The 17,729-nt window shown below is 37.3% G+C and overlaps 1 protein-coding gene across 6 annotated transcripts; it reads left to right on the top strand.

The window, feature by feature from the left end:
• Positions 1 to 87: 87 nt before the first annotated feature.
• On the top strand, positions 88 to 17,729 carry KBTBD3 (kelch repeat and BTB domain containing 3). 6 transcript variants are annotated; one of them, XM_063148936.1, is made up of 4 exons: positions 88 to 217; positions 7,672 to 7,804; positions 9,069 to 9,310; positions 12,122 to 17,729. In XM_063148936.1, the coding sequence occupies exons 3-4, from the start codon at positions 9,087 to 9,089 to the stop codon at positions 13,740 to 13,742; spliced, it is 1,845 nt and encodes a 614-aa protein (XP_063005006.1). In that variant the 5' UTR covers positions 88 to 217; positions 7,672 to 7,804; positions 9,069 to 9,086; the 3' UTR covers positions 13,743 to 17,729. The 6 variants fall into 6 exon arrangements, with proteins under 6 accessions (XP_063005006.1, XP_063005009.1, XP_063005008.1 ...); XM_063148938.1 differs by having other exon boundaries at positions 120 to 217; positions 1,100 to 7,804; XM_063148937.1 differs by lacking the exon at positions 88 to 217 and adding an exon at positions 716 to 998.

Here is a 17,729-nt window from a genome sequence, read left to right as displayed (position 1 = left end):
AGCGACCTATCAGGGGAAAGGCGGTGCCTGCGGCGGAGCGGCACCCGCGGTGTCGTCAGCGAGGACAGGTGGGCGGGCCCTCACCTGGAGTGGCGGCCGGCGGAACCATTCCGAGTGCAAGGAGCAGGAGAATGACGCCGGAAATAGCCAATCTGCCGGCGTGGCTGCTGCGGAGGGTGGGCCAGACCGGTCGGTGAGCTGCGGGTGTTGGCTGCAGGTGGGTGTGCGCTGCTCGGAGGGAGCGCTGAGGGGGGACCGGCGCCTCGCCGCCTGCGGAGAGGCGGCAGTGGCGGGGAGCGCCGCATGCCGCGGCCGGGCCGCGCTGTGAGGGAAGGGGATCCCTTTGCCCCATCCCGCCCGTCCTGTCAGAATTAGTCCTCCCTTAGAATGAACGGAGCCGCCGCGGGGCGCAGGCGCGGGCGGCTGAGCGTGCGCAGTAGGGGCGCTGCCGGCGCTGCCCTCCCGCGGCGGACGGGGCGGGGGCGATGGCGGCCGGTGCTGGTGCAGGGCTGGGGATGGCAGATAACCCTGGCTGTGGCACAAGGAACATAGCTGCCCGCTAAATTCCGCTTCCCTCGGCCCTGTTCGGCACTGGGAGGTGGTTATGGCCTCGAGGGGGTCCGGGGGAGGTGGTTCTTAGTGGCAGCGCGCCCCGTTGCGGACAGGTGATGCGCGGCCCGTCGCTGCCAGCAGCGCATCCTGCCGAGGTGTCGCCGCCAGCGCATCCATCCCGCTGCAGAGCCCTCCGGGGCCCTGGCAGAGCTGTCGCTGTCGCAGCGGGCCGGGCTCTGTGTACCTTTTATTGACCATAAAGAGGAGCTGATTGTCCCGAGAGCAGATGCAGCGCCTGCATCACCCGAGCGGGTTCTGGCTCCTAAGGATCTGTGCAAACAAAAGGCTCTTGTATCTCGTGCTCTTTGTTCTGTTAAGAATTCCAATAGTTGTCAACTGGATTCCCATTTTTCCTCAATTATAGGCCATCTGTAAATCCTCAAAAGGTAATAAATTTGTTTGTCCTTTGGTTCTGGAGTTGAACCATAGCTAAAATCTGGGGCCTATTTGAAAATTTACAACCTGTCTTTCTGTTGCTTACCTTTAGAAATACTTGCACTTCTTCCATCCCCTACTGACCATGTACAAATGATGCAAAAATGCTGAAAATTGTTTTATTGCAGGTATTTGTTACCATCCTCCTTTTTTGTTGTTGTTGTTCACCGTTGCTGGCTCACTGTTAATATGGAAAACTGCTGTTTCTGCACAGGCCAGAAGGTCTTTCTGTCCAGAATAAGTCTCAGTTATAGTTTAGTATAGATTGGTCTTCACAAAATATTTTAAACACAGAAGTAACTTGAATAAAAAAATGTTTAATCAAGGAATCAATTGGGTATTTGACTTATTTCAAAATATTGTTCCTATTTTTCTCCATGATTTAATGAAGCAAGGAATGGCATAATCTTTTTTGCATTATCCAAACCCATAGACAAAGTTAACTGACAGCAGAGGAGGATTTAACACCATCAAGAAAAAAAATCCCAGGAAAATGCTCTTCACTAATATCAAACTGTAGCTGAGGCTTACATTTCAAACTTTGTGTTCTGTGCACTTTGAAGAGAAAATTGTGGCAGTTTGTGTATTTAGTTACTGATAGGTTAAAATACTAATGAATTGTGGATCTTACCTAGTTCCAAAAAAACCTCCCCTCTGGTTTGATAGGTTTGGCTTGTCCACGTTCTCTACTTCAGAGATTTAAACATGTAGCGCTTCTTTTCACTAGTGGAGGAACGTTTTTTTTAAAATCAGCTTCGTGTGTAAGTGCAATCTGAAGCTTAAGGTGCATTGTATAATATGTAATATAATTATGGATGTATTCAATATAAACACACATTTTTAAGTAAAACATGCTATTATAATAAGGTATACTAAAATAATCTCTAAAGATGCTCAATATTTCATGCATGTTTTGAAAAAAAACCCACATTTTAATCACATGCAAAAGTGACAGACTACAGAAGCCATTAAAATCTGTCATTTTCTTTTACAGAATTTGCAGTTATTTTCAGCAGAATTAGAAGTACAGTGTGTCATTTTAATTCCTTTTTTCCTGAAAATTAAAATTACAGTTCTTGATCTTTTTTTGGCAAAGGAAATAATTTACAAAATAACTTGGTGAATTAGAGAAATTTAATTTTAAGAGAAAATCCAGCCACTTTTACTTCTTTTAAGTGATTACTGCTTTATCTTAATGGGTTCATGTGTTTATCAGGGAATATGCACTTAATAATCACTGCTTGCAGAGTTGGAATCTTCCACTCCGGAAATGCCTTCAGGAATTACTGGAATTTCCTTACTTCCTACTGATACCATGCTAGGTTTTTTTTCCATGTTGATTTTTTTCATCACTTCTAAAGAACACAAAGCTTTAAAGTCTCTGTGTCACCTTTCAATCTGAGAATATTATCCCAACATTTATTATTGATAAATGTCATTTTTGTGGATTAAATGTCGCAACAGGTCCTGTCCTCTTTTTTCTTTTGCTTGCTAAAATGATTGACTGAATATTATTTTTCTTTGAAGTTCAGTTATTTATGAAAAACCTGTGAGACTCAGTTGCATTGAAATTTCTAGGCAGGAACTTGGAATTCTCTTAGTGTTTTCAATCTCAGGCAATCAGTGACAATCAACACATTAATGGAATATAAAAGCACAGAACTTGTACTCAGTATTTATAGTTTAATTACATTTTAAGTGACTCTTGGCTTTTTAGTAGTCAGTCTTTTTAGTTCATTAGAAGTGTCACCAAATCCTACAGATATGCGTTCCACTCATACTCATCTTAGTGAATGTTAAATTAGATGCAGAGTGTAGAGTGGTGTTTTTAAAACTTATTAACAAGTCATTAATTTCTCTCCTTTTGAATGGACAAGGAATGAAAATAGCAAATCATCTTGATTGGGTATACAGTATACTCAATACTATAATACTTTTAATATTAGATCTTAGAATGGTGATCTTGACCTTTTCAAAACATATATTAATGCACCCTTACATTTTGTTTGGAAAAGACCCCCTGAAAGTTCTCTAGAGAAATCTATACAATTACTTCATCTTCACTGTGCTTAATTCTTTCATCTTGGGTACATAAAATGTTCTGTAAAATACCAGGTCTTAAGATTTCCCTTTTTTAAAATCCTGGTCCTTAGTAAGACATACTGTCCAAGCTGGAGAAGGCCATGTAATAAACACAATGTTCCATTGAAGAACAATTTATTTCTCATAAGTTACCTGCTATGAAGTACAAAGATTTAAGTTTTTTTTAATTGGTGAGTGCTGTAGCACAGCTGTATTGTGCTTTCAGGTAAAAGCAGATAGATTGTTTTACAATTGGTTGTAACTAATAAAGTACCAAATCAGGGTTGAGTTTTGACTAGTTTTGCCAGCTGTGTTGGAAGAGGAGAGAGCTCTTCCATGCATGTATGTCTACCTGCGCAGTGTTACCTCTAATTTCTGAATGGCCACTCCCTTGTGCTGGTACAGTCTGGAGCCTCAGCCCCGTTCCAAGGGTTTGGTCCTGTTTATTGTCAGGCAGACACAGCCCTAAGGGGCTTTTCCTGGCAGAGTACGAGCTGAGCTATGTGAGATGTTTATGTGTGCTCAGTGCTTCCACAAAGCAGAATTCCCTAGGCTATTTCAAAGTCACACATATTTATATGTATATTTTTATCTCGCTATTATAAAGTGATCAAACAGTTTGGTGTCTTTGCCACTGTCTTTCTGGACCCTCATTTGGGTGTTCATGCTTCACTGTTATTACACATCCTCTCCCTAGTTTGATATCTTTTCCTTGGTTATTCACCAAGAAATAATTGCACATCTTCCACCATTCTCAACTTCATTACCATATTTAAACTTCTCTAACCATTTTGTTTATCAGTTGTAGCAGCTAAGGCTATTTGGACTGTTGGTTTAGCAAAATCTTTTCAGCAGAAGTGTTTATTAATATACTCACATTATGTGAGTATGTTCCCATCAGTGCTTTGGTAGGAACTACAACAGATTCTGCACAAAAAAAAAGTTCATCTCTGCTCAAAGGTCACTTCACAGTTCTGTTTCCTTTACTGTTTCTGATCTGTGGGATGGATGTGAAAGTCATTTCTAGGACATCTGTTGCAGTGGTTATGATTTTAGTGTATGCCTGAATGTTCTGAAAATGTCTGTCCTGATGTTTTTGGTCTCCTTTATGAGTTTAACAGTATGCTGTGTTTATAGTTTCCTAGTGTAATATATAGGATTCAACATATATCCAGGTTATTAAATTCATGTCTAAAAGGTCATTTGAACTTCCTGAAGGAAAAGTATAAAAAAATAAATTAATGCATTTCAGCGTCTTCTAGGTACAGAATTATAAGAACACTTAAGAAGGATTGTTGATGGTGCTAACTAAAAAACAATCATAAATATGTTGCATCTTCCATATATCTTTGGAAAGGGAGCATTAGCATTGGTGAAGTGAAAAGTTCCACTAGAAATTCAGTGAGGTTTTGGCAGATGTTTGCATGGAATCAAGGTCAGTTAAACACTTTCTTGTAGCTTTTTACAAATGCTTAGATACTATGAGTAATGTGTGTATAACTCATATTTTGACTGTGGTCTTATCAGAGTTCTCAGTGTGGTTACCTGGCATCTGGGTCAATGAGCTCTTTATGTTCTAGACTGCTCCATCCCTTAGTGTCCTGGGAAAAGGACAGTGCTAAATCTTGGCAAAGGCTTGTAACCAGGTGATCCCTCATGGCCCTTCCAACCCAAACCACTCTATGCTTCTGCGACAGAGGGGTCTCATAAACAGCACAGCTAATGAGGTCTGGGCCCTTATTACTGGATTCTGTGACAGATCATAAGAATGCTCTTACCCTCTGAGCTCTCAGGCTGTCCCTTATTTCATCCACCATAATGACCAAAAGTAGTTTACTATCCCTGTTGGGGTCTCTAGCTTGTCACAGTGACCCCGAGAAGAGTTTGGAAGTCCCTTTTCCCAGCCCGGCGCTTGAAGAAAGAGTCAGGGCTCCTAATTTCTCTGTCTCAAGGTTGTTTATTGTATCTTATCTATAAAAGTTTTCTCCTGTCCTGCTGAGGTCCCCTGTCATGGGGGACCTCAGCAGGATAGGAGAAAGAATTTTATTTTATGTCTTTATACTAAAAACTACGTTTACAATGTTTACAATTACTTTCCAATACCTATCACCTATGTTAGACAGTGAGCTTCTACTCTAAACCAATCTAAAAGTGCCAACATCACAGCAGAAGAGGGAGGCCAAGAAGAAGAAGAAGAAGGAGAAAGGCTGGACATGTCCAGATCCCTTCATCTTGCCCCCCAGACCTCCATTCTAAAAACCCCAAAATCTGCTTTTTCACCTCATGATAAATTTGCTATCATTCTACTTAATTTGTCGTGGCTTGCAGATCTTCATCTAAGGTTGGTAACTTGCTCCATGGGTCATAATCAAAACCACAGGCATTTTGGGCTCTGTGCCAGGGTCTCTGAGACCTCTGGCAGGGGTCTTGGCTGCTCAGGACAGCCAGAGGGATGTCCTGGGTCCTGGCATATCCCCAGCCTTCTGTTCAACTGCTCGCTGCTCTGTGGCCCTACACAGACTGGCCATTGCTTGCCCCTTGACTGTCAGGCATGCAGAATCTGGCCCCTCAGCTGGACACCTGTACAGATAGTTTTGAGAGGTACATGTATGTCCCCTTCACATGTGTTATATGGGGTTGACCTTAATAACTGTGAAGTTTGTATCAGTTTTGACTGTAGCAGCCAACTGGCCTTGTGTTTCAGGTGTTATCCAATAAAAATAAGCCAGGGAAAATGTTTAAATTTTAACTTTAGGGGAGTTTAGTTTTGGAATAGTTTTCAGTTGTCTTTGTCAACCAGTTGTTGGTTTGTTGTTTTTTTGGTTTTTTTTTCAGAAAAGCAGGCTAATAGCTAAGGGGGCATTTGCCAGTGTAGGACTGTAAAGGTCCAGGAGGAGCAGGGAGGTTTTGCCAGGTGGTGAGAGATCGGATCACGCACAGCAGTACTTGTGTCTTGTTCCAGGAGAGGCTGCAAGGCCGGTTGCTCAACAACACACAGATGTGTCTTAAAAAGGAAAAGTAAGAGATCCCAGATCTAATGAACCCTTTACTGGAGCTTGGTTCTGGGTAATCCACAATAAGACAGGCCTTTTAATGGGAATCCTGGGGGAGTTTATGGAGCAAATAAAAAGAGGGGTGTTCCCCAGCATTCCTGAACTGCAGACCTCTTCCATGTATATTTGCACCCCCTAAGTTTCTTACCCTTTTATCAAATATTTATAAAAACCCCTACTGATCAAATATTTATAAAATCCCCTACTGATAATTAATATGGCTTTGTAGAAGAATGCGTGAAATAATTATAAATGCCTTGTTTAACATACCAAGTTTTAGCTGAATTGTTAAGAGAGTTTGAAGGGCTCTAAAATCATCAGCAGATTCAGTGAAGTGGTACATTAATACCAAAATTATAAAGTAAGTCAGGAATTGGCTACAAGACAGCTAGAAATTGAATTTATTAATATGTATTTTTTAATAGAGAGAAGGGTGAATTAGGCTAAGTCATCGCACAGCGTTCATTACTACATTCCTTAATTGTGGACAAAAACATTAAAGATGGACTGCTGAATTTTGCTTTTGAGAAAATAATGAGATACTGCTATTAGAGATTAGGATTAGGATGCACTAGATGACTTGGAAATTGGTCTAGTGAGACAGTGATGAGGTCTGAACCATAACATTGTACAACAAATCTTGTATCAGTGAAAGAAATTTAGGATCAAACCAGAGTAAAGAGAAAACTGCAAGGAATAATAAGGAAAACCAGAAACTCAGCCTTATAAGTGAACCTTGGAAAGTTTGACAATTATTCATTCTAATGAAAGTTGAGAGAGGATATCAACACTCTTGATAATTGTAAGAATGAAGAAATATACAAAGGAAAATGATGTCAAATAACAATTTTAACAGAAGAACAAATATATGTAAGCATTAATAAATTGATGTGTAATTAAGAGGTTTACAGTCTCTACACCAATGTTCTGGAATAGAGTATTTGTGGTAATAGTGTGGTAAAAGAAAACTTTCTGAAACATTCATTGCTTGTATGAAAGTGATCATATGATGTCTTGTCTAAAATAGCATAGTTCAACTTGATTACAGTAGATGTTTCCATCTTCATAATACAAATATTACTGTAATTGGTAATTTTATCATCAGAAAGCATATTGTAGGTTGGACCTTGCTATAGAAATGACATGTAAGTGGAGAAAGATGTCTAGTATCAATTGTCAGTTCCAGAATTTTGCAGAAAGGTTTATGTTTCTTTTAGAAGAAGTGTTATTTGACGTGATGCCAAATAAACTTTGAAATTCACTTTCTTTTATAAAAAAGTTTCATTCAAATGTGGGAAACTAATGTTATTGAAGCAACTCTGCTTTTGAAGATTCAGCCTTTTGAGGAGTAGGCTTTTAAATTCATAAGAAAAGGGTATTCTAGAGAATTCTGACATAGGAAAAAGTTTCATGATTTATGGAAGTTGGGGTTTATGAGGCCATACATTATCAGAATAAATGGTGGTCTTGTTCTTCTGTATTTTCCTAGTTCCTCAGGCTTAGAATGGAAAGAGTGAATACGTTGAGATTGTCTGGCCATGGGAAGGAGAAGATGCCTGCTCCAAGGGTGCCAGTGCTGGCAGCAAGATCACTGGATCTCTTCTCTTCCAGGAGACATGGAGGTCTATTTGTGGTTGGAGCTACCTGACTAGATAAAGTATAGATCAGTCTGCTGTGAAAGTACCTCACATGAAGACTGCCTGATGGTTTAGTTTCCGCTGAATATATCTTGTTATCAGATGAGCCTTTTCAGAAAATTGAAAACCAAAACCAGTATTTTCTTGTTTCTGGGTTTTGTTTGGAATGTTTTGTCCCCTGTCAATTCAGGTGGGCCGTTATCTGTTACTGATTTTAATTGGAATTGTGGAAGCAAAATCCTAGAATAAAAAAAAATTGGAATGTTTCTTTAAGCTTTAAAATAGGCAGTCTTGACTCAGATTTTCAGTAAGGGCAATTTATGCTATAAATAAATAGCTCTTTAAATAGGTGTAAATAAAATATAATCATGTTTGAAGTTTCTTTATATTGACAAAGTGGTTGTAAAAAACAGTTCAAACCAATTTACCATAGAAAAACCACACTTCAGTGTAGGGATTTTCACCAGAGAAAAACTTGGCCGCTGAAAGGGAGATGGTCTTAAATTTAAATGTGTTCTAAAGCCAGTTAATTTACGCCACTGTAAATGAAACTTAGAGTGGGCAAACACAAAGCTTCCTAACATGACTAGAGGTACATGACAAAATCAGTTTCAATTGACTAAGCACTCAAAGGTGTACTGTCAAAAAACTGTCTCTAAATGACCCTGTTTGGTAAGTCCCAGCAATCCTGTAATTCAGTCAGGCTCTTGGTGTTGTTTGTATGCCATTATTGCAGTCCAGAGTGCCTCATGGGAATCCACTTAGGATGCAGTCTAATAGCCTCTGTCTCCCTTCCACTACAAGATGTAGAGTGATCAGCCTTTTGGAATGTAAAATATATAACTAAGTTTTCTTTTTCCATCTTAATTTTACATAAAATTGTAAAAATGTGGGGTTTTTTGAGGGTAAGCCTAGGACTAGTCTTTCTCTTAATTGACAATTAAACACACTCCTTGATGTGCTTCCTGTGTACTTTTATTAAAAAAAATTCTTACAGGTGGGTATTATCTGTAGAATTGTTCTTTGATATATGGCAGATAATCTACTTTACAAAATTTGCCATATGAATATATTTTACAAAGTAGTAGTATTATCAAAGTCACTTGTAACACAAATTTCTAACTGTGCATATGATACACAAACTAAATTCAATGCTGGGAACTTCTTTGTTTGTTTTATGGTGTATTGATTTCGTTTGGTTTTTTTAATAATAAGACTGTAGAATCAATTACTTATTTTTCCATTTCAGGAATAGATTGAAGAAAACATGGCCAATCAACGGGATTACATTAGCAGACCTATTTGCAATGGAATTTCTGTTCCTGAAAATAAAATCAATTCCTTAGTGGCTGAAGGTCATGGACAACAAATTCTAAAAGTACTACAAAAGTTCAGAGAACAAAATATATTTTTTGATTTTAAAATTCGTGTGAAAGATGAAATAATTCCCTGTCATCGTTGCGTACTGGCAGCATGCAGTGATTTTTTCAGGTAAACCTAATTTTGGTGTGAGTTTGCAGGAAATAGATTGTAAGTTCTCTGGGAGGGAAGGAGGGAGGGAATAGAATTTAAAAACAAAACGAAACAAAACCTAAAATTAAAAAAATTATCACAATTTACATATGTCTGCAGAGTTTTGAGCACAGCATTCAAACATCCTTTTAGGGGTATGCGAGATACAGCTCTTTGTATTTACAGAAAGCCATGAGGACTATGAATCAGATTCCAACAGCAGTTAAAACTCTGTAATACAAGTTTCAGATCATAAATAGGTGGTTCTGCTGTTAGGTTGAACTGACACAGGTTATGTATGTTTAAGAGTTACCTGCTGCCTGTATCAGTACTTGAAGGTCTGCAAGGATATTGTTTCAGTTTTTATATCAATTTTTATATTATAGTCAATGTACTTTGACAAATTCATGTTGTGAAACGATTGATTACAAATACATCTTGTAATCTTGTACTGAGAAATTGTGGATAAATTGTACATAACTTTGGAATGGAACTGGTTTTTGTTTGTCCAAGAAGAGTGGTCGGTATTGTAGAAATTGTCTTCAGAGGTATTTAAATAGATATGCATACTTTTCCTAAACTACAGATTTCATCTTTTCAGCATGAAATGGATCTTCCTTCTTGTGCTTAAAGCTGTGTATTCTTAAGGGACAGTCTTCATTCACATACAGAATATTAATTTATAAATAAGCCTTGTTAACCTTTTTATTAGAAAGATTCAAACTTTCAGTTCCACACTGAAAGTGTTTCTGAATAGAGTTTACTAAAAACAAAGCTCAGACTCTAACAATGAAAAAATGGACTCTTGGAAATGAGTTAATAGCCTCAATTTGGTTGCCCGTACATAGGTGAGTGTTATTTTCAAATGTCCTGGAACATCCCATGGTCTAAGTGAGTCTGCCATGTATGACAGAAGATAGCTAGATGTGTTCTAAGAATTACTGAAAAAAAGACGAAATGTGGATGAAATGAGCACTTTCTCCACTGTAGGAGCAGATTTGTTTTTTTTCTCTGACACACAAGACTACTTTCATTTGTCTTTTAGCTGCTTGACAGCACCAAGATGATCTGGTGGAAAGAAATACTAGGATGAAATAACTTCCAGTGGTAATTTTTAGAACTGAAGTTAAGCACATGGAAACGCGTGTGTCCTTTTCATTACCTACAGACTCTTCAGATTAAAAACTGCCTGGAGAGATCTCTCCCTGCTCCTAATAGTTGATATGGTAGATAATAGCAGCCATCAGGTTCATAGGTCATCCTGCAATGCAAGGCCCAGTTTTTACCTTCAAAGAATAAAAAGTACCTAGGTCCACTACAAACATTTTGAAATGGAACACCTTTTGTCTTCCTTGGCCTTTGGACTTCTCTTAGTTTTGGCTTCATTGTGTAAACCGAATAATCAGCAACATTTTGATCCTCACTTGTTAGCTTTAAGAGTCAAAACCTTTGCCTACATTGCTCTTCTTCTATTAGTATTGTTCAGTTGCTATTTTACTCCTGAATTAGAGCTTTCATAGCTCATGGGTTAATGAGCAAAGGATTATAAGGGTCATCACTTAGTATGCAAAGAGGTCTTTGGGACACAGTAGTCTTACTGTAATTTTGTGTTCTTGTTCGGGAAGTCAGACAAGTTCCTCCTTTACCAGGTGTTCACATCCCAAAGAGTATGTGCTATACACAGGGATGTTTTTTTTTTCCTCTTTGGCTTCAGAAAAAAATGAGATTTCAAAAATCCCTTACAACAGAGATACTAAGTGTATAACTGAACTATGATATAACACTTTTTTAGTATGAATTAACTGATATATTAATATCCAGATTCTCTGCTTTGCATTTGATGATTTATCAAACTCTTCCTCCCTTATTATCTTGTGTCATATTCAGAAGCCACTGCTATCCTAGCTTGAGGCTTAGTCTCTGGGAGGGTAGGGCAAGGGATATTGCAGCACTGTTCTGTTGCTAGCACTTACTTGCTTGTAAAACTTTAATTATTTTATCTTGCTGTGTTAGATTGTGTGAAAGAGTTAAATGTTATTACATAGTTAGAATAAAGCAGTTAAAGTTGTAATAAAATTTCCACAAATCTCCTGGTCAATAGTTCATTCCACAATTTCAACCATCATCTTTGTATTCAGTCACAATCTACTTTCTGCACGGTTTCTTTATGTCATGCAATCATATCAAAATCTCATTTTTTCTCTGACATTGGCCTGTACTCATACATCTCTCTGTCAACTCTAAAGCAAGAATTAAGTTTCCTTGTGTTTTTTCTCCCCATTTACCCCTTACCTACTTTTATTTCTGAGGACTACACCCATCATCTGTCTGGCCATTTGCTCAGCCTGCAATTTGGAAGGGGTTTTTTTCCACATAATTTTATGTACTCATCCACATTGCATGACTTAACTCATAGGGCTTTTTTACTATGTATTTTTTTAAATCAGGCTTTCTTTCCCAAAGTTGAAACTGATGCTGTCCTGAAATATTTCACATATTCTCTCATGCTGAGAGCTGCGGACTTCATCACCATTTGTGAAAATGCATACAAAACACAAGTGCTGCAATGATTTTGTTAAGCCATCACACTGAATATGTTCTTATCACCAATATTTTTTTTTCAAACACACCAAGTAATTTCATTGTTCATATAAGAACTTCCACAATTTAGACCAATTTTAGGCCAGCCCACATTATTAAGTGCCCCTAATTGTCTCCTTCCACATCAGTGTTCTCATCTGTTTGCTGAATCTTTAATTTGTGTGTATATCTTGTGTATTCTATTCACAGAGCCATGTTTGAAGTTAATATGAAAGAACGGGATGATGGCAATGTTACTATTAGTAACCTATCACCCAAGGCAGTGAAAGCTTTTCTTGATTATGCTTACACAGGAAAAACAGAGATAACCAATGATAATGTGGAAATGCTGTTCCAACTGTCGTCATTTCTTCAAGTTTCACTCCTTTCCAAAGCTTGCAGTGACTTCCTAATAAAAAGTATTGATCTTGTGAATTGCTTACAGTTGCTTTCTCTATCAGAAAGTTATGGGTCTGTCCGCTTGTTTGATCATGCGCTAGATTTTGTACAACACCACTTTTCATTGCTGCTCAGATCGAGTGACTTCTTGGAGATGAATTTTGAGATATTACAAAAATGCCTGGAGGCTGATGAACTAGATGTCCCTGAGGAAGAATCAGTGTTGAAAGCTGTCCTCCAATGGACCAAACACAACTTAGAAACACGGCAGAAATACCTGCCTAATTTGATTAAAAAAGTGAGATTACACCAGTTACCTGAAAAGACTTTGCAGGACTTTCTGCATTCTGAAGAGCACTTACTTAAGAGTGCTAATTGCTCCGTAATAATCAATGATGCAGTTAAAAGTGTGCAGAACTTCAGTGGATTGTTTCCAGATGCACGTCCTTCAACAACAGAAAAATATATATTTGTTCATAAAACTGATGAAGATGGAGAAAACAGACATACGTTCTGCTACAACATCAAAACAGATAAATGGAAAGAACTACCACATACGCACATGATTGATCTGCCAGGGTCAAGTTTGTCTAGCTATGGAGAAAAAATATTTATAACTGGAGGATGCAAGGGTAATTGTTATAGGACTGTCAGGCTTCATATTGCTGAACCATTTCATGATGCCACTGACCAAACCTGGTGCTACTGCCCAGTTAGCAATGAATTCTCCATAGTGTCAGCTATGAAAAAACCAAGGACAATGCACACATCTGTTGTAACCTTAAATCAGCTCTTTGTGATAGGTGGAAAGACCAGAGGAGCTCAAGAAACGCGGAGTCTTTTGGATGTAGAATCCTATAACCCTCTTTCCAAAGACTGGAAATCTGTAAGCCAGTTACCAAGAGGTATCTACTATCCAGAAGCAAGTGCATGCCAGAATATAATTTATGTCCTTGGCTCAGAAGTAGAGATTACTGATGCCTTTAATCCGTCCCTTGACTGTTTCTTTAAGTATAACGCTATGACTGATCAGTGGTCTGAGCTTGTAGCAGAATTTGGGCAGTTTTTCCATGCAACTCTAATCAAAGCTGTTCCAGTGAACTGCACATTGTACATATGTGATCTCTCCACCTACAAGGTTTACAGTTTTTGCCCAGAAACCTGTGTTTGGAAAGGGGAAGGATCTTTTGAATGTGCTGGCTTTAATGCAGGGGCAGTTGGGACAGAAGACAAAATTTATATACTAGGTGGTGATTATGCTCCAGAAGAAATCACAGATGAAGTTCAAGTCTACCACAGTAGTAGGTCTGAGTGGGAAGAAGTTTCACCAATGCCAAGAGCCTTAACTGAGTTTTACTGTCAGGTCATTCAGTTTAATAAATATAGGGACCCCTGGTCACCTGTACTGACAATTTGCTCTGGAGAATTTTGAAACTCCCAAGTTAAAAGAGTCTATTTAAATGCACAAGTTGTAGAATAGTTTTTAAGTATTAGTTTACAGATGGAGAAATATGTACTTATTTGTTTAAATTTTCAGTTTTGATTAAATGCTGTAGGATTGCTTTTGGAAGACTCCATTAAAATGTCATTCATACTAGTCATTATACAGACAGTATTATATACTTAATTTTATATACAACTCTTCTCTGTAATGATTAGAATAATTTAAAAAATTATATTAATTTTCCAAAAAGAATATTCATGAGGAATTAGTTGTGTAATATGTGTCATTATTTCTGTAATATTCACAGTTGTCCCAATAGACAAATTGCTAAATGAGAAAACTGATTGTGTACTCTTTTCCCTATGTAACTGAAGTTTAAAAGACATTTTCATTAGTGCGATTCAGATTTTCTATGTTCATAAACCTGTAAGAGGAATACATTGTCAGCTTTATCTTATCACAATGACCTTAGCAAGGACAAGAGCCAAAGTGACCTTCACAGTATTAAAACCAGGTATTTAACTTGAAGAGACTGATAATTCCTGGCATCTTACTTCAGCTCTTCAGTTTTGCCAGTTTTCCTCCATCCTTGTGCCTTAGTAGTAGCTTTATTTTCTGTTTCCATGCCATTAACTGTGGCAAAGTAAGCTTCAATAACATACTGCAGGGTAGGTAAGATTTCTACAGGACAGATGATTCATGTGAATACCTTTGCTTCAGTCATGTTGCTAACTAAAGAAAGAAGACTTCAGGATGTTTTCTGTCGGAAGTCTTCATCTCTGAAGTCTTCAGTGCTACCTACTAAGCAGTCACTAGGCTGCTTATAGCAGCAAGCGGTAAACTGAACCGTAGCTGTTGCTTCCGTTAACTATGGGAAAATGTTGTATCTTGTCATACATCAAATATAAAGTTACAAAACTACACCCCCATATTAAAAGGCAATAGTAAATAGTATTTCTGATGTGAGAAATCATCTCTTGTGGTTTAAATTAATTAAAACACTTTATCTTGAACTTCATTGTATTTTTTAGATGAAAAAATATTACACAGTTAACACTTCACAATATATTGCTTGATAAACTTTAAGTAGTCAGCTATGATAATGTTAAAATTGTAATGGACTTTTAGTGCTAATATTAGTCTAGCCATATATTCTGAAGTAAATTTGATCTCATGCTTACAAAGTCAGTCTTCTTTCTGACAGGAGGACACTGAAATTAGCTAGGTTTCATAAATTAATTTGGATTCTTCCACAGCCTGAGAATTTCCTTTCTTACCAGGTATCCAGATAAGACACTGAGAGCCCTTATGTTCCCTATAAGTGTTGTGAAAGCAGTAAGGTTGTCTTCTGCCAGACAGAAATCATGATTCTAAACATTTAATCACATCTTTTCAAGAAGTTTAAATAATTAATAAAATTTAGTGAGGCATCAGAGGCATCTTTTATATGTCTTGAGACAATTGTGGTAAGTTCATTATCACATCACTACTGCATGTACTTTTTGTAAAACCCAAGCTGAATATTAATGCTTAAAGCTTAATATTGCCTAGAACAGGCTTCTGTTTTAAACAGTAAACAATGGAAGGTTCTGATTCTGTGACTGACTCTGTAATTTGTTAAGAGATACCCTTACAAATTTAGATAACATTCATCATAGCAATTTTCATAAGCATGTAAAATAAAATCATGTATATTTGGAATAGAGCAGGACCCTTCCACTCAGTAATTTCTGTATATTAATATGTGTGTCAGTTCTGTAGAAGTTAGTAGCTTGCTACAGTATTTCAGGCAACTTCCCCATTTATTTTGTTTTTTTTTTTCATAATAAGTCTCCATATTTTAACTAAACGTAGCTAGGTAACCTCTACAATCACCTTGCAGAAATGCAAGTATTTTTATATTGGGACACAACTACTTTTTGTTAGTGCAAAGCAAATGTATTGAGTAGAGAGAGGAAGAATACTGTTCCTACTTACTGAAACAATAGGAAAAAACCAAACACATAGGAAAATGAGAGTTTTAGTTTTAATGAAGCTACTCAGGGTAGCATAGAGACTTCATTAACCATTAATTATTGCAACTTGTCACATCATTGGAATAAAACGCCCAATTCACCTTTGCTTATGTATTTGTGTTGTGTTTATACCTGAGTAATATGAGTATACAATTTATGCATTGAGAAAAGTGACATAATATGCCCGTAGTACATGGGTATAAATAGCTATGCAAATTGAAAGAGACTAGAGAATTGCAAGGGTGTTTTAATTGCCACTGTCATGACCAGATTGCTGGGTCACATAAACAGCAAGCGAGTGAGTCATTCAGGTGATGCTCTTTCCTCTAAGTTTTTGCCTACGGCAGATCTTTTTGGCAGTCTTCCACCCAGCTACTTGCTATAAGACTCTGGCATCTGACATCAGACAGAGCAATGACGTATGTGAGAAATTCCTCAGTGCAGAGAAATTATAGACAGTGAAAACTGACTGTAGCTGAACTGGGAAAACAGACATGCTTCTTTAATATTCTACACTATACTTGTGCAGGAACTAATGTCAGTTCCCAGTCTGAAAAATCATTCACGGATTTCACAGGGAGGTGAGCTCTTACTCAGTGATCAGGAAATAATGTAGTAATGTCAGTTACTTTCTAGTATTGCTTACAGAAAAGTTACTGTGAAATGGTACTGATTTTCTGCAGTTAGGCACGTCAACCTGTACTACAGCTCTCACAGAAGGAAAAAGGATCATTTGCCACATTTCCACATACAAATTATTAAATCTGGTAGCAGAACAGAATGCAGAAGAAGCAGAAGTGTTAGGAAGTCATGTTTAAAAACAAGGCTTTATCATAGAAGAAAGGACCTATGTTCCAAACCCTGTGATTAATTGCTAAAGATGTAAGAAATCTCAGTGAACTACACAAAAAAAAAAATATTTCCTTGAGTAACTGTTGTAGTCTGGATCAAACTGATTTTTCAGTCTACAGAGCATTTATGCAATTAAAAAAAAAGTCACAAAATTAATGCAAAGTGAGTTTTTAAAAATCTTTTATGACTTTTCAAAGCTCTTTGAATCAAAGCTTTATGAAAAAGTACCTTCCTCTAAAGATAGTAACTAGATTAACGACTATGTACGTTCTCACTGAAATAGAGTGATGTTTAAACATACAAAATGCATGTAAAATTATAATCTACTATTTGCACTTAAATGATGTAACCAAAACATTTCTAATAGTATTCTATTTTATGTCACAGAATACATTATAAGCATGACCAGTATAATATACACGAAGATAATATATATTGTATGTGGGATTTTAATATCCAATGATGATTATATTGGATAATCTTAATTTTTAAAGAATGCTATCAAAATGTTATGGCACTTTGGTAATGTTATCATACTGGTTTAGTTGTTATAATAAATATCAATTATTCAGGTATTTTATTGATTATGTTTGCACAGACCTGATGATTATTATTTAAGGACTAATTAATCTGTTTTCTATATTCTAAATACATTTGTAGTAAGTCAGTTTACTGCTGTTAAAATTCGTTATATTCACAAAATTGAGTAGATTTTCTGGGTCAGATTTATTTATGTTATTACTCTGTGAAGAAAACTGTTTACCTCCTGTGGTTAGTAAAGGGTAGTAGGTAAGGTATAGGCTATAGAATGTGCTGACTGCAGTTCCTAATGTGGAGATTAATTTTAGATGTTTCTGTTTGTAGGTGACCAACAGGAGGCAGCATAAGATCTCTTTTAATTAAAACAGACTGAAAACAGGGATGTATTTGACAATATTTATAGTTGAGCATTATGCTCAATTTACTTTTTTCCTTCTAACAGCCAGTAAAGCATAGAGAACAGTAACATTTCGCTGCTGCCTGGGCTCTGCTGATATGTGGAAAGTATGATACTACACATTTGCTGAGATGTTCATTCTTTTGTGAAATAAAGCACTGAGCAACTGAA

This window comes from Melospiza melodia, chromosome 2 (assembly GCF_035770615.1).
Source record: "Melospiza melodia melodia isolate bMelMel2 chromosome 2, bMelMel2.pri, whole genome shotgun sequence".
Taxonomy (NCBI): Eukaryota; Metazoa; Chordata; class Aves; order Passeriformes; family Passerellidae; genus Melospiza; species Melospiza melodia.
This window is presented reverse-complemented; position numbering and strand designations above follow the sequence as displayed.

Excerpts from the sequence above, each read along its gene's own strand:
- KBTBD3 (XM_063148936.1), top strand. The coding sequence starts at position 9,087 with ATGGCCAATCAACGGGATTACATTAGCAGACCTATTTGCAATGGAATT. Across the intron at positions 9,311-12,121 it reads GCATGCAGTGATTTTTTCAG|AGCCATGTTTGAAGTTAATA; the intron begins GTAAACCTAATT and ends TTCTATTCACAG.